General features: G+C 28.9%; 1 protein-coding gene across 1 annotated transcript; it reads right to left on the bottom strand.

The window, feature by feature from the left end:
• Window positions 1-1247: 1247 nt before the first annotated feature.
• On the bottom strand, window positions 1248-26887 carry LOC135925440 (ran-binding protein 9-like). Its single transcript, XM_065460758.1, has 18 exons — window positions 26805-26887; window positions 26553-26758; window positions 26245-26356; window positions 20290-20342; window positions 19963-20130; window positions 19343-19365; window positions 18934-19035; window positions 18240-18322; window positions 17977-18092; window positions 6490-6731; window positions 5981-6249; window positions 5403-5470; window positions 4759-4881; window positions 4538-4666; window positions 4023-4168; window positions 3349-3690; window positions 2820-2931; window positions 1248-2525 (listed from the first exon to the last, which is right to left on the bottom strand). The coding sequence occupies exons 2-18, from the start codon at window positions 26752-26754 to the stop codon at window positions 2395-2397; spliced, it is 2421 nt and encodes an 806-aa protein (XP_065316830.1). The 5' UTR covers window positions 26755-26758; window positions 26805-26887; the 3' UTR covers window positions 1248-2394.

Here is a 26887-nt window from a genome sequence, read left to right as displayed (position 1 = left end):
GCCTATAAGGTTTGTCTGGGAGTAAGTTTATTTAGGGCATGGTGAAATTGAAACCTAATCCATTTCTATGTCTACAAGATTTGCGATTTTCACAATGCCTGATAGAGATAAAAAAGAAGATGGAAAAACGTATTACTTAATTAAAGGTGATTCCTCATGGATTATATTTATCGCTCACATAGATTAAAATATGATCACTTTATTCTAGTAATCTCAGGGAGTGAATAATAAGTGTTGGTGTTAGTGCTGCATCCAGCTATTTATTATAACAAGGGAGCGGTAGGTTTTGAGGGTTGAAATTTTGAGAAGTAGGATTTCTTGAAATCAGATTCGGAAGCATCAGATGTTAGAGATGAAGGAAGATATGTGGCAAGAGAAATAATAAATGCTTATTTTAAAAAGTGAGTGCTTACCACAACGATTGCACCCCCCTCCCCTTCCATCGCTAAAACATTACTGTCATGGGATTTGAAAAGTCCTTATTTTTCATTGGCTGTTGTCGCCTAGTTTCATCATATTATATCTTAGGGCCCTACAAATTTTTCCAGGGATCAAGACCAAGCAATTCGTGATTATTCATTTTTAAAAAAAATGCTGATTTTTTTTTCATTTGAATTATCGCAAGTTTACTAAAACAGCTGTCTCCACTCTTTGAAGAACTAAGAGTACCCTTTCACGACTCTAATCCAGCTATGACCTTCATTTTTTCAATTATTACTGAATAATTACCTTTAAATAATTAAGGTCCTTGATCCTTATAAAATAGTTAATATTTAATCTATCGCTCAAAATAATAACTGAAATGTTTTTCTAATCGATTTATTTTTTAATCTGAGCAAAGAGATAATTCTGAGTACAATATTTCTTCTGAGCGTTAAAGTATTTATTCTGATCGTTTGTGGGGGGGGGGGGGGGGCGTTTTTTTTTTTGAACATTTTAGTTTTTGAGGGATTACCCATAAATTCATAGTTAGCGAGTATTCGAAAATAATTATACAAAATACGCTGTATTTTCCTACTCTCCGCCGCGTAAAGCGCTAAATGACTGCAAGAAATAATGTATATAGTAGTGGGTAAGAAACATGTAACGCCAATTAATAACCTGGCTGAAATGATAAACTCCATTTCACAATTTACTTCTCTTATAATATTTGAACTATATTTTGAAATTGTTTTACGAAAACTTAATCAAAATTCTAACAAATATATATATATATTTATATTTTTAAAATTGATGGATTTCACTTTTTCATACATTATATTAAATATGAACATATAAAGGTTGTCACATAAAAATTAGGATAATTTTGAGGAAAAAAAAGAGGGCTGAGAGAATTGGATTAAAGATTAAAAAAATAAAATAAAATAAATAATACAAAAATGTCAATCTTTCATATCGGGGAGAAAAAAAAAATTTACGTTGATAATTTCGTGAACAATTTATTAAATAAATATATAGTAAATAGTGTCGTAACGGCTTGTTTACCCGAATTTTTAAAAATGGCTAACTCAATATTTCATCAAGAATAGTATTACGCCAACCCCTGAAGATTTTGTTTGGACATCTGTTAGCGAAGCCTCGGGGCATAGGCAATACTGTTTCTGGCTAAAATATTGAGTCAGCTGTTTTTAAAAATCGGCTCAAAACGAGCCGTTTAACAGCACTATAATAGTATAATCAAAGCGCTTGGTCTAAAAAACACGAAATGAAAGAATTTTTGAAATATATATATAATTGTGATTATAAAATAATTTGTTTTACGATTCTCGATTTTCGAAATGGCTCGTGGGAGAGGGATTTTTATTCCCCCCCCCCTATTGAGAAGTGAATGACGGGTAGGGGCAGATGAGGGGGGGGGGTATAATAAATGGGAAATTTAACTATAAACAATAAAAATATTCCTACAACACGAAAATTAAATTCTCAGGGAAACGGGGGTTAGGGAGGAAAAATAGGATAAATTATTCGTGATATAAAAAAATTTATGACAATTTAATAAAATAATCACCTTAGAAATCTTTAAATTAATTATAATTTGTGTCGCTTAACGTTTTACAGAATTTATTAAATATATCTTCCTATTTTTTTTTTTAAAAAAAAAACAAAGTTAGAAAGAAAAGATATTTTTAAAAAGGAAATTAAGTCGCAATAAATAATGGATTCAAAAACTCTTTTTTTTTGCAGTTGCGAGAATTTGAGAAGGTACAATCATTCTTTAGTGAGAAATCAAAGGAAATCGGGAAAAATTAAACATTATTCGAGAAAAATGGGGGTCTTCGCATGTGAGGGTTGTTATATATATATTAAATAAATTTTGGTAATTTCTTTTTCTTTCTTTTAAAAACTTTAAATTATGTTTAAAAATTAAATAAATATTATGGATGATACAAAATTTTAGTGAACAAAATCTTTGAGAACAACGAAAGCGCATTGGCCCATATTGGATTTCGACATGAGTTTGAGGCATTTTTGAATTTGGCCGAGTATGAGTTCTAATGTGGAGTAGGTAGGTTTACCGTTCAACACTTCAAAATAAAAAATATTTTTAATTTCCGCCTAATTTTTTATTATGCCCATTATATGAGACTGTTCCTGGGGGAATACCCATCATTCTCAACTCCTGCAGAAGTTGTTTGAAATATAGAGATGTAAGTATACTTAAAACTTCTCCATTTAATCACAAATATATTTAGTAAAATGGACAGGGTATTTAAATATAAGGGTTAAGCATGTACTTAAAACCCCTACCTTGAGTCGCAAACACGAAGGTTTCCCGTTAAATGGACAGGAGAATTAAAATATAAAGGTGTTGGGCATACTTAAGATGGCTCCGTTGAGTCGCAAACACAAAGGTTCCCTGTTAAATGGGTCGAGGATTCCTTTTACAGGAGAATTCCATGGGTCCGGATACGCTAATAAACTGAAAGCGTCCTGGTTTAAAAAACAATATATAAAACCAATTAGCTTTCTATTTTTTTTTCTTCTTTATATAGTGCCATATAATATTTTTTTTAAGTTAATAAAGTGTCCTATTTCCTGATAGCGTGTTTTAACTCAATAATAAACGCCTTTATTTATCCTTTTTTTTTAAAGGGAGGGTATATATGTAATTAAATTAAGAGAAAACAAGACAATAATTAGATTAAAATAACTAAAAAGTATAATTTCGGAAAGAAATGATGCATCGAAACACGAGCATTGATTATTTGTAAAAAAAAAAGGTCAGAGGCTTTTATTAAAAATATCAGGGTTGTTGAGTGCTTCCTTTTAAATAACCTCTAAGAACCATTCCAAACTATAAACTAACTTTTAAATAGGATGAACATTTTTTTTAGTGTATAAACCTACCTGTATACTCCTATCTATGATCCTATCGAGAGCTTCGCGGGATTCTTTACGGGAACCGCCATCTTCTATTCTCGCGCTAAGACCGACATTTTTACCGGTGTTCGGGGCCTTGTTGCGACTTTCCTCGCTGATCTCACTTTCGTCTCCCCCTTCCTCACCCTTTTTGCAATTATCTTTGCTCTTTTCTTTACCCTTGTCCTTGTTTTCTTTGCTGTTATTTTCTTTGTTGGAGATATGGTGGTAATTATTTTTGATATCCACTGCCAGCAGATGCAACTCCCTCCCGTATTCTAGTATGCGAGATATGGTGGAGTTTAAGTCGATTTGATTACTAATTTGATTCTTCAACAAAATTGTATTTAAAAAAAAATTATCATTTCGTTTTTATTAATATAGTTATTTAGCCCTATATAAACAGATAACTTAGCAGTCATGGCTAGCTAATTTTCAGGTAAAATTTAGCTCTAACCAATTACATTCAAGTGTTTTAAATGTAGCTCATAAATATATATTTTTTTTAATTTATTACAATTATGAAAAATAAAGAGGAACCATTTATTTTTTCAATGATATAACGAAGTAACTTTAACACAATACAAACTTTTTAAAAAGAACATCTTCTTATAACTTTATTATTAAAATCATTTAAAGAAATAATATTAAAAATGGCTAACCCGATTTGCAACATCATCATCGTTGTCGACGGGGCAACTGTAATCGGAGGAGCAGTAAGAAGATTGAGAACCGGTATAGGATCCAGTATCCGAAATCGAATATCGGTTTTCTTCTTCAGGGCAATCGATAAACGTGTCGGTTTGGTCTTAAAGAGAGAAAAAAAACAGTAAAAAAAAGGATCTTATCTTTCTTCCAAATTAAACCTCTAGGCTGTGTCATAGGTTGGCTCAATTTGGATACTTAATTGCTTTTTAGTATAAATTAAAAAAAAAGTATTTGATCGAGGACACCTTATATTGGTCGATTTTAAGCATTTGGTGGCATTTTTGGTTATGTTTTTTCCGTTTTTTTTCTTTTACTTTTTTGGGTATTTAGCCGATACTTAAAAGACGGTTAAATGATAGACTATTAAGTATAAAGCCGAACTAGGATACGGTCCTAATTTTTTTCCTACGCCTCCCCCATTCCTTTTACGCTCATCATATTTTGACAGTTTTTTGTTTCTACAAATTACCTGTATAGCAGCAACAAAATCGTTGATTGGCATCCGAATAACATTGCTCGCAAAAACATTCTTCGCAAAATTCACCGCAACAGATATCAGCTTCGACTAGGGGCGCTTTCAAATTCCCGTTTTTGATTTCTACAAAAAAAATATATAATCAAATTTTATATTTGGTTATTGCTATTTTATGGAAGAAAAAAAAAGGAAGAATAATAAATCTTTATTTTCACCGTCATGTCCATTTTGATTAAGGGACGCCGGGTTACCTTGGATCCCTCCGCCGCAACAAAATTCGTGCTCGGTGGCGCAACAATCGCAATCGCAATTATCGTCTGCTCCATCGTTTTCCATTCCTTAAGCATCAGTTAAATAGTGCAAGCAAATAAACTCATATGCCTCTTTAAAAATTTAATCACTGGTTTAATTTTGAGACATTTACCTATTTTCCAGAGTTCTAAGGGAAAAGGTAAACTAGCATGAGAATTTTGATCTCTCTCAATTTTAATTTTCTAGAGGAGATTTATGAAAATTTTGATTTTACCGGTTATGTATTTTAGCATTATTTTTCCTACGAACTTTCAAACTATTTTTAATGTATATATGAAATTTAAAAATAGTCAAAAATTTATGCATTGCATAAAATTCATAATTTACCCATGTTGGAATATGCTTCCGGTATAAAATCATTTTTATAAATCAACAAATTCACTCTCAGTAAATTAAAAATTGAGATTCCGAATTTTCCCGTGGATTCTGAAATCCCACATAACATAGATGTCGATAAGATTGGCACTGCCGACAAATTTAGTAACTATTGCCATAGAAATTTTTTTTAACATTTCTCACGCATTTATATATATATATATATACCTACCTTGTTCGTGCGCGTGGCCATTTTTTTTGGTATTGATTTCATTAGGAATATCGCCATTTTTTCTGTAACTGTATTTATTTTTTTTGAAAATCATTTCATATAATCATTTATTTAAAATGCATATTCCGTACATCTGCAATAATATATGTATCTTAATTCTATAACTCCCTTTAGATTTGTTTTGACTGGCTAATTGGCATAAACAAATTATATAAGAAAAAAAAACTAAAAACGGGATTGAGGATATGCAACACATTAATGTATTAGGTAGCGTAGTCTTAGTAATATGTATTTTATTACTTTTTTTTAGCAGAAAAGAGGAGGAAAGAAATGAATGAATGAAAAAATATAATGATTTGTAAATTTATTAGAAAATTTAAAGTATGATAGTGAAATATTGCGATGTAGTTTCAAGTGATGCGTAAATCACAAAATAAATCATGTTAAAATATATAGCTTTGCTATAGTTTAGGGAATGAATAAAGCATCATCGCTGAATAATATATCGCGTTTACTATAAACGAGACCTAAGATGTGACCCCCCCCCCCTATAAAATCGTAAATATCAATTAATTAACCTAATGACATCATTATCTGTAATGTCAATATCCTTGTCGATGTAATCGATATTTTTCGTGGCTTGAAGGAAGCAACATTGCTGACATTCGTCTGTTTCGATGGTAAAGGGATATCGCATCCTTAGGCCGCCATCTCTCATGTTCCTGCGCCTCCGACTAAGTTTACGCCCGCGGGATACTGTATTCCTGTGCAACACGTTATTTTCTTCATTTTCACAATCCATTGTGATTTCGTTATTTATCGCCGTATTGGTATTCGTATAGTTTTTCTTATATTACGCATTAATTTTATACTATACATAATAACATTTAGCTTGATTATTAGAATGTTCTATGTGCTTCTAATATTTAAGAGATTTTTTATATTACCTTATTTTAGAATAGAAATCCAATGGTTTATTTGGACATATAATCTTAAGCAATCCAATAATTCAATTAATGAATTCATTTCTTATTAATCTCGTTAATTTTAAATCATAAAGATATAATTAAATACAAACATAACAAACCTTCGCATGCTTTTTGCCCACCGTATTATTAATCGTCTGCATATCGTTGCTTTGCGTAAAAGAATCGTCTGCCCCTGCGATAGTCTCTATGAATCGTCTGCATTTTAGTTTGAAATGGAGCATGCGGTTGGTTAAATTATTGGAGGACTGTTGCGGATGGAAATCGAAAAGTGAGGGGTAGAGAAGGTCTGTGGTTTGAAGGGCCCGATCTATTTTGCCGCTAAGAACAAGCTTTTGGATTTCTTAAATGTTTATATGAGACACGATATTGTTGAGACTCATAGATTATAGCGAGTTTCAAAACTTTCGTAAATTTTAAAAAATTTTAATTAAACGATATGTTATATTTTTTTTTGAAATTTTATAAAATTTTATAGACATATGTTTTGGACATGTTTTTTTCATTATCATATTTAAAATAGCTTTTCGAAAGATAGTGAATTTAATCACATTATTTTTTTTGATGTTTTGGACACACAGCCTTTAAAAAAAATTTAATCTTCGATGGTAAATAAAGATATTTTACAAATTTCAAAAAATGACTATTTTTTGAGTTGATCAAATTTAAATCAAAAATTCTAAATCTTTTAACAAGTTGATCTTTATCCATAAAAAAAAATCCTTTCAAGATAAAATTCACGAATCCCAAAATTTTGGGCAAAATAAGAATCTTAGAAAAAACAATGTTCTCTTCAAATTCTGATTAGTATCAAAAATATATACGCTACCGGACATAAATGATTGCCCACCCTGCATTTTCTTAGCATTTTTTCTTAAAATAAGACAAATAACACACAATATGGGGTTTATCGAATTTATTTATAAGTTTACCATATTATCGCATAAAATTACAAAAAATAAAAGACATAGCAATTAATTAGAAATTAAATTTTGGTCTCATCAATATGACCACCTTTATTCTTAATAATTTCTGCACACATTTTAGGTAATCTTTCGATGAGATTTTTTAAATATTCGGAAGCGATATTGTTGTTCCATTCTCTCTGTAATACTTCCCAAAGATGCGAATGAGAAATTAGAGAGCTTTTTCGCGCTTGTCGATCAAGGTGATCCCATAAAAATTTGATTGGATTGAGATCGGAAGACTGGGATAGCCAAGTCATCCACTCGTAAATGCCGTGGTGTTGTATAATTTGTAAATAATCCTTGCATTCCCTGGATGTATGCCTTGGGTCATTATCTTATTGAAATAAAAAGTTATTTCCGGTCAAATGCTTTCCTGATGAAATCACATGGTCCTAAATGATTTGCCGGTATCCCTCCTTGTTAAGGATTCCTTTAATTTTGACAATGTCGCCGGTTGCCCCGGCACCAAAGCACCCCCACACCATAACAGACCCTCCCTCGAAATCGACTGTAGGAATTATGCAATGATCGCTCATTCTCTCTCCAGCTGAGCGGCGGATATACTGCCTTCTTTTAGTACCGAAGATTTCGAATTTTGACTCATCACTCGATAATGGTACCAGTTGGCAGATGCCCAAAATTAATATTTTGGTGCCAAGTCTAATCGCTTGAGTTTATTTTTTTTGTTCAAGATTGGCTTTTTGACCACTACCCTACCATAAAGTTCAAAGCTCCTAAGGGGCCTTTTCAGAGTTGTGCGGGTTTTCCCGAGTCAGATTAATCTCCGCAGCTATCTCTGAGGCGACAAGGGGTCGATTGCGTTTACCTATCATTGCTATATACCTATCATTGCTATATACCTATCATTGCTATATACCTATCATTGCTATATACCTATCATTGCTATATACCTATCATTGCTATATACCTATCATTGCTATATACCTATCATAGCTATATACCTATCATTGCTATATACCTATCATTGCTATATACCTATCATTGCTATATACCTATCATTGCTATATACCTATCATTGCTATATACCTATCATTGCTATATACCTATCATTGCTATATACCTATCATTGCTATATACCTATCATTGCTATATACCTATCATTGCTATATACCTATCATTGCTATATACCTATCATTGCTATATACCTATCATTGCTATATACCTATCATTGCTATATACCTATCATTGCTATATACCTATCATTGCTATATACCTATCATTGCTATATACCTATCATTGCTATATACCTATCATCGCTTAAAGTCGTTTTGCGAGGTCTTCCAAGCCTCTTTGAATTCGATAATGTATTATTGTTGCGTATTCTTTTAAGTATACAATCGACTGTTCGTCGAGCTAGGGTTAATTCTCTGGCAATTCGGCGATTACTTTTACCACTTATGTGTAAATTAATTACTTTGCATTTAGTTGGAGTAGAAATTTCTTTTACCTATCTTTGCTATATACCTATCATCGCTTAAAGTCGTTTTGCGAGGTCTTCCAGGCCTCTTTGAATTCGATAATGTATTATTGTTGCGTATTCTTTTAAGTATACAATCGACTGTTCGTCGAGCTAGGGTTGATTCTCTGGCAATTCGGCGATTACTTTTACCACTTATGTGTAAATTAATTACTTTGCATTTAGTTGGAGTAGAAATTTCTTTTCTTTTAATCATTTTGGTCGAATGTTCGTTAAAATATTTATAAAGACTGAGAGTTTCTTTAAACAATGATTTAAAACCAAAAATAAATCTAGGGATTTTTTTAAAATTAAAAATAGGTATTAATAAGCAGATTAGAAGATTAATAACTTTCTTCAAAAAAATATTGGGCAACTTAAAATTGTTGCTGAAAAAAAAACTAATTAACACAATTTTACCAAATTGGTCATTTTTGACATGTTGTTTTCAAAGGCTAAAATTTCATAGAAAAATTTATAAAAATTCCGAGTTTTTTATTTCTAAATAGACATCTTAAATCAATTAATCATTTCGCTTTTACCCAAATAAGTAAGTTTTAAATTATTAATTTTTTTATGTACAAATGTAGGGTGGGCAGTCATTCATGGCCGGTAGTGTATATATTATAAAATACGTTTATATAGTGTTGTTTAAAGGCTCGTTTTGAGTCGATTTTTCAAAACGGCTAACTCAATATTTTAGCCAGAAAAATATCGCACAAGCCTCGAGGATTTCGATAATATATGTCTAGACCTTAGTTCCTTCTAAGAGCAAAATCTTTAGGCTTAAGTAATATTTTTCTGGATGAAATATTGAGTTAGTCGTTTTTAAAAAATCTAGCCGTTTAACAACGCTGCGCATATATGATACAGGCGAGGCGATTTTGATATTTCGGTCCACGAAATTTTTACGCAATGGCTAAATAACCCAAAGTAAGCTAACAAATTGTCCGAAATTTGTAGGGTATGTTGTAGTATTTTTAAAACACATTCTGGGAATATATTTTTTTCGACAAAATCATAATCCTCAAATTTAAAAGAAATATTTAGCGCGCTTTTAAGATTATAAAAAAAAAATTTCATTTAAGAACAAAAAAAACAGCTGATTTTGTCAAAAATGGTCACGTGTTAAAATACCGTTTATCCTATTTAGAAATTTTTATTTTATAAGATCCCCCCCCCTGCAAGAGTTATTTTAAGTTCGATCCTAATTTTTGCAAATTACCGGAATCATCGATACCCATAAAGAGAGGATCTTAATAGAGATCTTTTTTTGCTATTGGTCGATTCACTAAATGGAATTTAATGATTTTTTTAACCCTTCGGTTAATCAGGCAAATAAAAAAAAACTCTAAAAGTATCTCCCTTGGGGAGTTTTTTTTAATGAAAAAAAACGATACAAAGTTAATTTATATTTTATATAAATAAATAACAGAGTTGTTAAAGGATCTAGATATAGATATAAAAATGTGGTATCGGTATCTGTATCTAGATAGATTTTTAAATATCTGTATCTAGATATTATTTTAGACAATGTATCTGTATCTAGATCCATTTAAAAAGTATCTTTTAACAACTCTGATAAATAACATGCCATTTTAAAATTAACATAATTATTAGGTTTTAAATTGAGAATTATCATTTACATAAAGTTAGCCAAGAATCAATATAATTGTAACATCCAAAAATCTAAAAAAATATTATGTCTTTCTAAATTAAAAATTATATTTTAACATAAATATGTAATATCAAATTTATATGAATTTGAATAAATAATTTAGTGTAATATTACTTTTATATATATATATATATATATCAGGATCAAATAATAATAAAAATAGTAATTGAATGTTCACTTAGTACCTGGGTTTAATATTTGCTCAAAATAAAAAATTCAAATCAAATTTGAGCAAAATAACGATTTTCCCTTTTGGTTTTATGCCGTATTATTTAAAAAAAAAATATCTGGAAAATTATTATTTTTAAAAATATATCAAAGGGATTTTTTTACGAAAACATGTCAAAAATCTTCTTGGTGCATGCCCAATTTTTTTATGAAAAGATTTTTAATTTTTTTTTTATCTTCAAAAATTTTTTACCCAAAATTTTGAGCGATAAACCTTATTTTATTATGTAAAATTCACAGTTTACTATACCAACGGATTTAATTATTTTATATGGTAGATATTACTTTATTGAATCGTTTAGATTTATAAGAATGATAAAAAAAATATCAATAAACGCCATCTTACGGATTAAATTTTATAAAATTATATTTTTTAATATTAACTTTTTTTTGAAATATACTATTTATTATAATAAGATTTAACCCACGTATTAATTAGATTAAATGAAATAATTAATTGAATATAGATTTATATCTAATAATTTAATTTTTATAACTGGTATATTTTAATATTGGTTCCCAGCTAATAGTATATATGCTTAATTTACTTGTGCTTGATGTATTTGAAAATGATTGTAAACAGATTTTACAAATCTTATGACCAGTCTCTTTTTTAAAATAATTGTATAATTCTTTAACATCTTTTAAAGAATTTGATGAATTTTTTTGATTTTCATCAATAAAAGTCATTCTTTCACCCCTTGAAGAGTGTGGCATTTCAATATCAACTTCTATGATTTCAATATCCATTTCTAAAAATAAAATATAATACTACCTACCCTACTAAATTAAAATACTTGAAGGCGATTGAATTTAATTGAATGAAACGGGAGAATATAAAAAGTAAACTATGAATATTGAATTTAATGAAACGGAAGAATATAAAAAGTAAACGATGAATTAGATATTATAAAGTGTTAGGCATTAAATAATCATATTTTATATGTTCATCTTCATGTACATACACATTAACTATAAAGCAATTTATAGTAAACTTTTATATTCTTAAATCGGTCTTCGGTCGGACCGGACCGTGGGACCGTATTGTTGGACGGGACCGTCCCTAGGACCGAAAAGTCTGATAAGACCGGACCGACGTTGCAAACACTATATAGTAGGTTAAAGTAATCAAAATAATTGGAAAATTAAAGAATATAAAATTGCTTTTTAGAAAGCAACTGGAATATGTGAAGTGAATGTTACATGAATTAAAAACAAGAAAAATAAATATGAAAGAAAATAATGTATTAAAATTTATTTTTTAGTGAAAGTGATTATTTTTTATTAAAAAATTTTTAAAAAAATACTCGAATGACTCTTTGTAATATTTCTTCCAATCAACTAAAATGATTCTGAACAATGATGCCAGATTGATGATACCTAACTTAAGATAGAATGATATGATCATAACTGACCAATGATGCAATGAATCAATCAAGCTAGGACTCATAAACCAAATACCGTCTGTCCGAAACGTAAAAGATGAACGACGCAATATTGAGATAACAACTAATTTATGACTGTTACTACAAAGAGCGTGGAAAAAAAAGAGGACAGAAACGTTATAATCGACTCTTTGATTCAACTGTAACAATACTGCGACGGCTATCATTGAAGACCAGAAAAGGGTATATGAAACCATGCAAAAAGAATAAACATAGAAAGATTCTTATATATGTGCGTTATTCATTAAATTTTTATACACTGATTGTTTTTTTAAATAATTGCTCGAAAATGTATCAATTTTGCCCCGGGTTTTTGTTCATTTTAAAAAGGGGGCTTGTTGTTACATTATATATTTTTTATGTTTATTTTTGGGATTATTGATTTTTTATGTAATGTTGTCGAAAATATTATTATTTTATATTATTTTTTAAAAAAAGATATATATTTTTTTTACATATATTTTTATATATAAAAAGATTTGATTATTATTATATTTGTAAGAAAATTTTAAAATAAAAGAATTTAAAAAAATGTTTTGCGTAATTATTTGTGTTTAGTTAACTGTTTCATCTGGGCCTCATATCAGTGGTCACAATAATTTACTGTTTCCTCTAATTCTCATATCATTAGTTGCAACGATAATGAATATAGATTTATATCTAATAATTTAATTTTTATAACTGGTTTACAAAAATTTATATTAATTTTAAATTTTTTAGAAAAAGTATTTATATATAAAATCATACTCGCTTAGTAGGCTAAACTTATTTAATTTTTTTAAGTAAATTATAATTTTTGATATTTATATAATATACAAATGAAATATAAATAAATATTATTATTATTATATTTCCAAATGATATTTAAAAACAATAAACGCCACCTTGCGGATTAAATTTTATTGAATTATATATTTTTATATTTTACTTTTTTTTAAACAAATATATTAATTATAATAAGATTTAACCCACGTATTAATAAAATTAACTGAAATTATTTAATTTATAATGCTCAATAATTGAATATAGATTTATATATAGTAATTTAATAGTAATTACAGGTTTACACCACAAATAAACGAATCGCTACTTAATTAATAGTCATATTAAAATAAAAAACATTCAATACATTCAAACATAAAAACAAAAATATAGGACTTTGAAATTAGTTCTCGATAATTTTTTTATATATTATATTATATAATTTATCTTCCAATTAAATTTTAAAATAGAAGATAAAAGATTCAAAATAACAAAGTCATGTATATTAAATTTTTTAATATAAGGAAAAGGTGTTGTATTTATTGCGAAGGGACAACTGAAAGTATAAATTGAAATCATTCTTATTCCTTATGTCTCCCGTTACCTATAAGATAATAATTAAGTTAAAAAAATTATACTTATAAAAATTAAATAAAATTTTTTAAATATCGAAATTTAAACGGAAAAGCCAAAAAAATCAGATATTATTAAAATTTAACTTTTCAAATATATTAAATTAAGTTTTAAGCAGGGATGCGAACCCGACAAAATTTTTGCCGGGTTCGGTTCGGGTTCGGGGTATAAAAAAAAAGGTGGGTTCGGTTCGGGTTCGGTTTAGGGAAATATTTTTGAACCCGGGTTTGGTTCGGGTTCGGTTCGGGTTCAAGAATTTTTGAGTTGATAAAAAAAATTCTATATTTAAATCATAATAAAAAACTAGACATAAATTTGATATAAAAAATAAATTTTTTATTTTATTTATAGGCAAATATAGTTAAAAATACAAAGCATATAGTCATGTATCAATTTTAAAAATTTTATTTAGACGTATTAGCATAATATCTTCCAAGAGTTGTTCACTCATCCTCGATCTATGTGGTGAAAGAATGAATTTCAAATGTGAAAAAGATCTTTCAACGCTAACCTATGTTAAATGTATTTATATGTGAAAATATGAAAAATTAACTTGGGTTGCAGGAACAGCAAATAAGATTTTAGATAAAATATATAATTCAGGGTGTTCCAGCTTAGCAGACTCCCAAAAATGCAAAATATTTTCCTTCTTATCTAATCTTTTATAATCGCTAAATCCAGTAATTATTGTTCCAATACTTTTCTCAGCAATCGTTGGCCCTCTTTTAAGTATTTTCTCCTGCCTTTCTTTAAGTTGTATCAATTTCTCTAAATCATCTTCTTGTTCAATAACTTCATCGGAACTAATATCATCAGATAAAATCGGCGTTGTTAAGCTTTTAATTCGTCTCCATAAATTGACAAGATGTTTTTTCGCACAAATCTTATCATCATCACTAAGTAATACCTGTAATATTTAAGGATTTATATTGTTTATATTTAAATATTTCATAAAATAACAATTTTAATATAAATCTAAAATAATTAATTTACTAAGCTTTTAATTAACCTTGTATCTTGGGTCCAGGTATATGGCAGCTAAGAGAATTTCGTTCTTTATAAACCTTTCTTCTCTGTTCTTAAGACAAGAATATAGTAATTGAGCAAAATGGTTTGGATTTTTTTCCAGTTCGATGCAGCATCTTAACCATGCTGCATAAAAATCTGTCAGTGTTAACTGTTCAGATTGGAATTGTTTGGTTGCGATTTTTAGCGGTTTTAAAATTTCAAATCAGATTGCTCTGTAAAAAAATCTTCGATATTGAGTTTTAGTAAAATCAGCCTTTCTAACATATCATGGGTTGAATGCCATCTGTGGCAATCTAACACAGGCTTAGGGAGTTTCATATTTTTTAATAACTTTTGGTAAGTGGGATGTCTTAATTTTCAATTTAGGCTCCTAGCTTTTGCAATGGTTTCCACAATAGGTGATAATTTTATAGCATCTTGAAGTGCCAGCTGAAGTGTGTGAGCTGCACACCGTACACTATAAATCGGATAGGATAAATAGTTGATAAAAAAGTATTTTGTATATCATCAATATCATATTTATATACATTTACATCCATATTTTCCTCATCTGCTGATTCACTCCTTATATCATAATCAGTTTCAGGTTGCAGGAGCTTTATAGCTCTTAAAAAATTACAACCATTATCAGAAGTAATTGTGTATATTTGTTGAATATTAATTTTAAATTTTAGTAAAGTTTTTAATATATTCTCTTTTATATATTCTCCTGTACATCTCTCTTTCAGCTCTACAATTCCAAGAGTCCTCAAATTTATAATGGACTTTGATATTAATTGAATATTTACACCAAGAATTGACCTATCTAGTCGTTGAACTGCATCAACTTTTAAACTTATTAATTTTCCTTCTACCTCTCTCGATATTTTGTCTCTAATTGATTGGGCTGTTTTATTAATAGTTCTGGATAAATTTTCTTTGTTTATAACTAAATTGAGCCCAGATAGGAGTGGATTTATAATTCTTTGAAATCCCGAATCTTCAATAATTGATAAAGGCCGGCCATTTACAGTAACAAGTTCTAGTATAGAACTCATCAAATCATTAGATGATATATTTATACTTATATGCTTTTTTGGAAAAAAGGTTTCTATATTAATTTTAGGTTTTTTTGCCAATAACAATTCCTGATATTTGGTTTTTTCATTTAAATAATTTAAATATTCATTGTTGTGATTTTTTTCCAGGTGTCTTTCTAAATTTGACAAGTGATTACCAGACATTTTTACTTTAATATGAACATATTGATTTTTTTTCTATTGTATTAAGGGTAAAATGCTTATCAAATATGACTTTATCTTTAATCTTAAATCTATAAAAAGAGAACAATTTTTTTAAATAGCAATGATTTCAGAATTAAAAAAGAGATATTTATAAATTTAATTTCATTTATAATATGCACTTCATTAATATCTTGTAAAAATTAAACTGAACCAAAAATAAATGATTAGCATATATAAATTTTAAAATCATTTTAATAAGTTCACAAAAACTGCCCTACATTTAACAATTTTTAAGTTAGATGTTTAGAATTTTTTAAATTAACAATATAATAATTTTTACTTTGATTTGTTAACCATTTTCTTCTAATTAATAATCTTTAAGAATAATAAGATAAAAATTTAAAAATAAATGGCGTAAATTAATTCAATTGTTTAAAATTTTTTAACACTCCAATAATTATCGAGAATAAATTTAAAAATGGCATAAATGAATTAAGTTGTTTAAAATTTATTAAGACTTCATTTAATTGGAAATTTGAAAAAATAATATTTGTATTTACATATATTAATATATGATTTTAAATAATACACTGAACCCGATTGAACCCGGGTTCAAATAAAATTCTTGGGTTCGGTTCGGGGTTTTGAAAATTTTATAAATGGGGTTCAGGTTCGGTTCGGGTTCAGAGTTTTTTTCTAAAAACCCGGGTTCACTTCTCCGGGTTCGGGTTCGGTTCGAATCCCTGGTTTTAAGTATATCATGATAAAGTGTCGTGTGTTCAACTGTCGCATGATAAAGAGTCGCATAATAAAGTGCTGCGCGATAAAATGTTGCTAGGCACTAAATTGAATTGATTATTACATGCGAATGCATTACAGTGAATGTATTGCAGCAAATGCATTATCGCGAATGATAGTGAATGTATTAGAGCAAAGACATTACCGCGAATGCATTATCGCGAATGTATTAACACAAAGTTATTATCGCGAATGCAATACCATGTATGAAATAGTGATTTATATTTGACACATGGTTGATACAATTTATCCATGATTATGCTATAAAATAGGTGAATTTTTTTTCTCACCATAAATTTTATCAGAGATCTTTATTGTAAGGCCTTTGGCAATATTAGATTTTCATAAAAAATTAAGTCGTTATTTTAAAAAGTTATTAATTTTTACTAATCTTTCTATCAAATTCTTTCTTATAACCATATATTGTATACAAAATTTTGGAGGGGGGAGGTGTAAATAGTAGGGATTTTTATGAAAATTTGAGAATTTATACCCTTCCACCCCCCCCCCCCCTCCCTATCTTTTTCATCATTTAATTAAGAATGTGCATCATGATCACTATCATACATATATTGAATTTATTATTATATTCATCTCAAATATACGGTAAATGATATTAAATTTTTAAATAAATTTATAATTACTTTCAGAATCTCAAAAAAATCATAATAAAATGATGAAGTTAAAAAAAAGAGTCAGTTAATGGGAAGGAAGTAAGATAAAATAAGTCCACCCCATTTAATAAATTTTTATAATTTAAAAAAGTTTTAATATATTTTTTTTAAACGTTATGAAATATTTGAAATTGAAAATATAATAAAAAACAATTGAATTTAAAAATTTACAATTATAATAATTTTAGATGAAAATTATTTTTTAAAATTACGAATTTATTCTAGTAGGGATCTCATAGACCATAATCACTCGCTAAATGCTTATATCATAAAGATTAATCCACCAAAATAAATGAAATTTAGAATGTATATTCTAAAATATTTTTAAAGAAGCTACTAAAGATTCCAGATCATAAAAATAATAACCATTCAATTATAGCACACTTGAGATCCCATAGAGCCCACCTGAGTATTGAAGGGCTAAAGGAATCATCTAACAAGCCCGATTATAAGAGAATAAGTGGAGTATTTATCAAAGTTTTCTAAGTGTATTTTTGAATTTCTCAGTTTAAACGGGTTTAGAGTTGGTTAAGAGTATCGCGTTATAAGTTAGGGTATCCGTGCCTCTCTAATAATAAACAACTAAATAAAAGGAGACTTAAAAAAAACTTGCGATTCTTTTAAGGTTTAAAAATACCCAGATATTATATATAATATATATATAAAACGAAACTTTGTCTATTTTCCACGTTTTTCCAATCGATGTGGGTAGTCTCGATTTTGCGTTCCTTGGCAAAGCATTTGGCAGTTTCCGAATAACCCTGATGAACCAGATAATCGAATATTATTCTGTTCATTCATTCATTTCGTAGCGGAAGTGGGTATTAATGTATTTTTTTTTTAAAAAAAAATAAAAATTAATAAGGAATAAGTAAGCATAATTAACACATGATTTTTTTTTATTTTAATTTTGAAAAATGAAATTTAAAAATTAACTTTTGCATAGTTTGGCCCCACTCAAATTTTTCGTTTTTTACGGGAAAATTTGCGATTTCGTTTTTAATTTGAAGTCGGTATTGCTTCGTTAAAAAGAATAAATTGGAAATATCTGAATAGCTAACTAGACAATTCAAGAGCATCTAAGACAATTCTTAATATCGCTAAATGATCTATATACCAGAGACCTGCGGAAAGATCATTCGCACAGACAGGCCCAGATTTTTTCGGCCCGGCCCGGCCCGGCCTGAGTTTTATATTTTCCGGCCCAGCTTGGGTATATTAAAATAATAAGGCTCGACTCAAATACCCGAGCCGGCAGGTCTCTGCTGTATACTATTTCGAAACAATATTTTAACTATCAAGAAATCTATAAAAAATAAATCTAATATATAAAACGTGATAAGCGGAAAAAAAATTGGTAGCGTTTAAGTAGAATATCATGGAATCTCAAATAAATTAAGAACCTTAGCCAAAATAAATAAATAATAAAGACCGCACCCTAGATCATTTGTTTTCCTATTTAGAATTCTAAATAGCTGTCTAAATAGGTCTAAATAGGATGCGACTTTTTAGAAAAAAAGGATCATCCATTTTAGGTCAAATTGCTACAAAATAAAAGCTTCCATTCAGAAATTAAGAACTAAAAAAATTAAGAGGCGAGACTTTACGCATTTTTTTTAAACGTTCGTACCCTCAGTTTATCGCGAATATCGAAAACGAATGGTTTTTGGCCGAAATTAGTTTCGACGGTTTCCCCGAGAGTTTGAAGACCAACAGTCGGATATAAATTAGGCTAAGGAGAAAATAGCGTATAATTATTATAGAATTTAGTTTACATTCATTCATTATTATAATGATTCATTTCCTTCCTTTATCTCGCTCGCGTTCCGCCATTTTTTTTTATTTTTTTTTAAAAAAATATTTATTTAAAAATTCAAATCTCCAACAAACCTAAAGCAGGGATAAATGCATATAAGATGACTCAAAATTTTCGGCATTTAAAAAAAATGGCGCCCATAACTCGTTTCCCGAATAATCAAATCGAAGACATATTTTTTAGGTAAAAAAAAATGAATGAATGAATGAATATGCGGACTCACCGGTACATCCTGAAAGGCGGTACCTTCATATATAAAAAAAAATAGGGAGATAATTATTATAAATAATTGCAGATCATGATTAGAGATGGGATCAAAAAAAATATTTTCGAAAATTTGTTTTTTTGGAAAAAATATTTTGTTTTTTTTTTTGAAAATTTGTTTTTTTTAAAAAATATGTTTTTTTTTGACCGAGCCCCAATCGTGATCTGGGAAAAGTTATCAATAGAAATAGAAGGGGAAAAAATAATAGATGGGGAAAAAATAATAGATGGAGATAAAATACTTGATGATAAATCAGCTATATAAGAAAACCCTATGCTCAAATTATACGGTTCAATATGTAGGGTAAGAAGTAATTCCCGTTTATAATACCCATCAATATTCCCTATCCTTCCTCCTCTCCACACCCATTCCTCGGGTAGATAGCTAAACCTGTCCAATTTTGGCCAAACTTAGGCCCAATTTATCAAAGTATTTTCTAACCTACATTGTATAGGTTAATGGGAATTTGATTGGCACTCAAAATTTTGGACAAATTAGGGAGTCGTCCGAATTATCGAGAGCTCAGATTAGACAAGTTTTACTGCATGTAAATATGTACATGTATAAGTATATAATACCTAGATCAACGCCATTCTTGGTGTAAAAACAGGTGTTTTTAACATAATCTAAGCCGCAGCCTATGATGTCGTTGGTAGTGAAGGTGGGTCCGTAAGGCTGACCCGTGCCCGACGAGCAAAAAGAACGCCCGTCGTCTCCGTGATACCCATAGGAGTGCTTGTCCCACCCTATTTTTTTTTAAAAAAAAATTATCCAACCTTTAATTTTTCGTTTTATTTCTTTTCTTTTTCCATTTCCTTCTTACTTTTTTTTCTTTATCGTTTAATTTCTTTTTAAGTTTTTTTTCTTTGTTTTTAATTACAATATCATAAATCATAATACGTTACCAGGTAATCTGTTCATGCTGACTCCTTGAGATGATAAACCAATTCCCATGTACCTTTTAAATTTTGTGAAAAAAAATATTTAAAATAATGTCACTCCAAAAAATTCGGCCAATAAATCTGACGGCAGGGTGCCAAAATAATAAATTTGGTCTAATTCTAGGAAAAATCCCGTTTTAACAGCTGATTTGAGAAAACAGGGTATTAATATTTAAAAAAAATGAATATTTTTAATATATAATAATTAATGCTAACCCATAAACATTAACACCTTCAACTAACCAGACCCCCTCTTATCTCTTTCCTTTAATTTTACTCTCAGTTATCATTTTTTTAAAAATTTTTAGTACATTTCATCCAATCAAAACATTTCGCCACCCCCCCCCCCCATTCCAAATACACCAATTACGAATCTATATTTTTCGAATACCCTTCCGCCACTCATGAGCAAATTCTCCAGGTTTAAATAATAATATTTTGGCTAAAAATTTTAATCGGACAGTTTTTAAAAAATCGCCCCAAATATGGCCGTTTTAAAGTACGTACAATACTAAAAAAACAAGCATTTAAAAAAAAATGTGGCCAGTCATCACGGCATTGTTAAAACAAATAAAATATTTATCAATTTATTCTTCCAAAAAAAAGAAGAAGATAGTTTTTACATTTTAGGTGGATCAATTTGTCAATCTAAATAAATTTTAAAAAAATATTATTTGATCATTATATTGTTATCTTTTTTAAATAGATAATTTTTATGGCGCCTCGTAAAAAGGCAAAAAATTTTTTGGTAAAATCCGAAGATTTGATTAACTTTTGTCATTTTTACTAGAAAGAAGAAGTAGGAGTAAGGCCGCGTTTAAACGCGTTTTGTTCGAGCGTGGCGTTACTACAAAATTTAAAGCCAATATAAATAGGTAATTTATAAATATGGAACGTTACGATGATAACGCTATGATAAAATTTGAAAAGCGTATGTTGCGCATGCGTTGATATTAAAAAAAATAGGAGATACGATATAATAGCGAATATGATAAATTTTAAAACTGAATCAGCTGTATTAACGAAAGCTTAAAGATAACTACTATGTATTATATCTGTCAGTTTTAAATATTTCACTTCAGATTTCTTCTAAAAAGAATATATAATCTTTCAAATACTCCTGTAATAAAAATGGCAAATATTTAGTGAATTAATGAGGAAAAAAAAAAGGTTAGAGCTCACATCAAATCAATGACATATAATTATACCTAGACTGACGATCCATTCATTTAAAAGTGTACGTCAATGAAAACAGCTGGGGACGCCATTTTGATTACCCATATCATTATTTAAAAAATTTTAAACGAGAGTTATTCCTGTATCTAACGCCAACTTTATTAAAGAATTGCCTGATCATCGAGATAATAAGGAAGCAGGTTATCAATTCAGTTTTTAACGTGAGAATAATCACTATATGGGTTACCAAAATGGCGGATCCAGCTGATTTACATTCAACGACGCTTTCGAATCGAAATACATTATTATGAATGCATCATCATCAGTCTAGTTATTCTTATAATGTCGTTGATCACGATATAGAAGAGAGTGACAGACATCTATAAAGATGATTTTTACGGCAGAACTCGAATTTAAAGATTACTCGTGAAATGTATTTAAAGTTCAACAAGTATTAAGTATAAATCAAGAAAAATATGTTTTTATCGCACGATTGCAATTTGTTTAGGATTTAAATCATCCCGAGAAGGAATGTGCGATATCCGTGAGGAATATATTATTAAACAAACGATAATTACTTTTACAAATCAAATATTTTTTTTTTTAAAAAACGTGAAGAAAATATTTTTAAAAAAAAATTCTTCAAGGCAACAAACGAAATATCGATCGAATGAAAGAATGATAAAAAGTGGGGTCGCCATGACATGTTTCGACCTAGACAATTCGGCGCTCCCAAATTCGAATATTATATTTGTTGTATCTGTCAATTTGTAATTGACATTTATGAACGTTTTGCCAATACTTTCGAGAAGAATCGATATTGAAATTAATTATCATTCGAGATCAGACGATTTTCCTTTGTTTTTGATTTCAATTTGTAATTGACATTTATGAACGTTTTGTTAATACTTTCGAGAAGAATCGATATTGAAATTAATTATCATTCGAGATCAGACGATTTTCCTTTGTTTTTATTTTTGAATTCTTTGATATTGGTTATATAAATAAATATAATTTCAACAAGTGTATATGAAATATCGAGATTAAGTTTGACAATGATAAAGATTAGGACTGTGCCGATCCACATATTTTTCGCCGATCCAATCCTATCCGACATTTTCTGATATTGCTTCAAAACCGATCCGATATCGATCGGATTATTTATACTGATTTTTCACCACCACCTCCCCTTTGAACCAATTGTAATTAAGAAATCAATATTTTTTATGCATTTAATTTAATTTTTTTTATTTCTACAATCAAGACTATAATTTTAAAAAAATATATATAAGTAATAATATGTCTATTTTATGTTGGTATGAATTATAAAATTGTAATATTTCATATATAAAATTATAATATGTTATATTTTTTTTTAAATAAATATGAGAGCCTCTAGATTTTCTGGTAATATGCTTCTACGATATGGATTTGGATTATCTATATCCCCTGACGTGCTGAAGACAGACTCAGATGATTCCGCAAATAACGCATTTTTTAAAAATTATCTTTGTCTTTTGTAAAATATTTCCAAAATTCAGATATACCATTAAAAAAAATCTTTTATTTAAAGTATAAATTAATAAAATTGGCGTTATTATTTAAAAAGATTTAAAATAAATAAAACTTCGGGTGTTCCTAACTATTTTTACAAAAAAACTTACTAAAAATACTATAAATCTATTTTTTTTTAAAAAAGAAATAAAATTTAGAGGGTGTTGTGCATCTACATTATTTTTTAAAAAAATATATAATATTTAGAAAAAATTGTAATAAGGTAAAATAAAAAAACAAACAAAAAAAAGTAAAGTAAAAAGATTGTATCGGGTTTTTACAGATATCGGCCCTATCCGATATTTTTGGAAAACGATAAATATCGGTGCCGATCCTAATAAAGATCATGATTTTGACACCATTATTTTTTATAATAACCGATCATTGGAGACCCATAATCTAACAGCGCGTTGGAAGGAAGGAAGGAAGGAAGGAAGGAAGGAAGGAAGGAAGGAAGGAAGGAAGGAAGGAAGGAGAGGAAGGTCAACAAAATTGTTTATCGTGGATTAGAATCTTGGAAAGACATTTCATGCATATTCTTTCCTGAAAACTGGGACTAATTGTTTGTTTTTATTTGCCGGGCCTTTTTCCTTCTTTTCGCTCCTATATATTTATCACGTGAATTTTGCGCGGTAAGTAGTGGTGTTGTTAAACGGCTCGTTTTGAGCCGATTTTTAAAAGCGGCTAACTTAATATTTTTATCCAGAAAGAAATTAGGCGAGTCTGAAGATTTTTTTTCTTCTCATAGATGGCATCAAGGTTTGGAAATATATTAGCGAAATCTCGAGTATTATAGGTTATACTTTTATGGCTCAAAAAATGGAGTTCGGGTTGAGAACACTAGTAAGTAGTGGTGGTTAAATCACCTAACTTCAGACAACTCCCCAAAAAATATATATATTAGCAAAGTTTTATATCACACACACACAAAAAATAAAAATTGGTCTCAGTACTCAAATCTAGACCAAACTTAGACCTTTTTAAGCCAATTTCCCGTAAAAGCTCGTTTATAAACTACAATTTAATAATAGTTGATGGTCAAAGTTGGGCGATTAAGCGGTACTAGTTAGAAGGGATATCAGGACGTAGCGATGGCCGCTGCATCGAAAGTTTTTTTTTAAATCAAATTGTATCAATCACCCTTTACATCAGGACAATTTGCTAAAATTTGGTATATAAGTGTTATTGAAGAAGTGTTGCGATTTGACGAATCCAAAATATTAGCCCCCATAACTCTACTTGGACCGGAAGATATGGGGTCTCAAAGTGGCTCCCGATTGGTCAAAATATTTTTTTTTAAACGGGACAAGAGTTATATATTTAAAATAGGCGAGAAATCGAGGTCAAAAATATCGGAAGCGTAAAGCGTGATTCCGCCTCTCGAATATTTTATCGCATTTTTGATAAAAATTAGGCGTTGTTTAACTACGCGCCAAAAAATCGATCAAAATTTTTTTTATATTTATTTTATAGATATTTCTAGTGATGTTAAACGGTTCGATTTGAGCCGATCTTTAAAAAACGGTTAGGGCCGCATTCATACTGGACCCGATCCGACACGATTTAACAGCTGATCGATTTTTAAAATCTGTTTATGAGTATACATGATAAAAACTTATGGAATATTGGTTTTAATAAAGAAAAATTGGTACTCATAAACCGGTTTTAAAAATCGATCAGCTGTTAAATCGTGTCGGATCGGATCCACTATGAATGCGGCCTAAATCTTACGAGTTTATCCAGAAAAATATTACTAGAGCCTGAAGATTTTGCTGATAAGCTGGCACAAAGGTTTGGTCATCTATTAGAGAAACCTAAAAGCATGGACAATATTTTGTGTCTAAGCGAAATAGTGAGAATCCAGCAACACCTATATAAAATCTTTCTTAGGCCGAATTCATAGTGAGATCGGATCCGACAAAATTTAACAGCTGATTGATTTTTAAATCGGTTTATGAGAATCAATTTTTTTAAAAATAATATTAATTTTATCTTTAATTTTATACATGATAATAACCTAAGAAATATTGGTTTTAATAAAGAAAAATTGATTCTCATAAACCGATTTTAAAATCGATCAGCTGTTAAAGTTTGTCGGATCCGATCCCACTATGAATGCGGCCTTATTTAAAAAAAATCGTTCATAAATTTATTTTCGTGATTTTTTATGCATTTTTATGATGAATCTTCTTTAGGCTCTATGTCCAAGACATCCAAAAAATACAAAAAAAATTTGCAAACTTTGGAAACTTGAATGAAAATAAATAAATGAGAGAATATAAAAATAAAAAACATATCCAAAACATTATAAATAAATTTTATAAATTGGCCAGAGTTTTGAAACTTTATGAATTTTATTAAAATGGTTTTACAGCGTTATTTTAAAAAAAAACTTCAATTTTATGATCTTCAAAGATTTTTTTTTCTTTCAAACTACACTTTTAATTATATTACACCCCTTTCCTCCCCCCTCCCAAAAAAAATTGCTAAGGAATTTTGTGAATATCAAAAAATATTTTAGCTTAAAAGATCCTATTAACATCGATCAAATAGATGGAGAATTATAAACACTATATATTATAAAACTAACTCATAGATTGGATCTTTTTAAGCCACTTATAAAATTAGTTCTAGCCCTCTAAATTAAGAATCCAATAATAACAAATTTTATTTTGAAATAAAATTTTAAAATGGTTGGAGATTTTCCGGCAAATAAATCTTGGTTGGTATATTTTCAGAAATTTCAAATGAGTTGAGTATGGTAGATTTTGTCTTTTAAAATAAAATTGTGGCAGATTATAAGTTAATGTAGTAGGCCTGGTAACCCTGCAACCTGAAATTGCATAGTTAATTGTAAGGGGAAATATTTTTTAAAAATTGTTAAATTTTGGCACAAATGAATAATCAAGACTTAAAAAAAAATAAAGTATAAAGGAGTTATAACTAGTTTGTAAAGTTGGGTAATATGTTTTTAGCCAAAAACATCATTGGCCTTAGGGTTTTTCTTAAAATGATAGCAATTCAAATTTGGAAGAAACTATGATAAATTAAAATGCCATAATGTTAACGATTTTCCCCTGCAGAGACAACATTCTTCAGCTTTTACCCAACCATACTAGTTGGAGTTATTTTAATTGTGTTTTTTATAAATAAATGAATGCAAAATATATTTTTATAATTAAAAATTACCCATCTCTCCCTTTACTGACAATTTTAACTTCAAAATAATAAATTCCACATGAGGCTGGAATGGGGTGAGCTGTCCTTATGCTCGCAGCATCTTTGTGGGTTTTACCAATACCTGTGTTAATAAAAATTTATAAGTCAACCATCACTATTACGAGTAATAAAAGGTATAAATGATTTTAAAACATTTAAAAATATAAATATTTTCATTTTGCTAATAGACAAATTCAGGAAATTAACATCTTAAGGTATCAAAATAAACTTATTTTATAAATCAACATTATAAACATGAATTTTTTTGGGATCATAACCTTTATAATGGACTAGTAACTTATTTTGTGACAATCCAATAAAATTATATTTATCTTTAGAGCTCCAGCATCTAGGTATAGGAGTCTCATTTTCATCAACAACTGGGTAAAGTTCTATAAAAGGATCAATCCCCTGGCATTGACTCTTAGAAGTTTCTTCTTCCAGCTTATTATCAGCTGACTTTGATGTCACCAAGGACATTATTCTTAATATTAGATATAAAAAATTAACCAAAATATATTTATTTTTACTTTTGAGATATGATCGATAACGTCCAAGTTTCTAATTTATATTTGATTCAACTTGTTATTAATTTTTCGTTATTATTTTTTTT

This window comes from Gordionus sp. m RMFG-2023, chromosome 2, assembly GCF_954871325.1.
Source record: "Gordionus sp. m RMFG-2023 chromosome 2, tfGorSpeb1-WG-v2, whole genome shotgun sequence".
In the NCBI taxonomy this organism is placed as follows: Eukaryota; Metazoa; Nematomorpha; class Gordioida; order Chordodea; family Parachordodidae; genus Gordionus; species Gordionus sp. m RMFG-2023.
The sequence above is the reverse complement of the archived record's forward strand: the minus strand, read 5'-3'. Positions and strand labels throughout refer to the sequence as shown.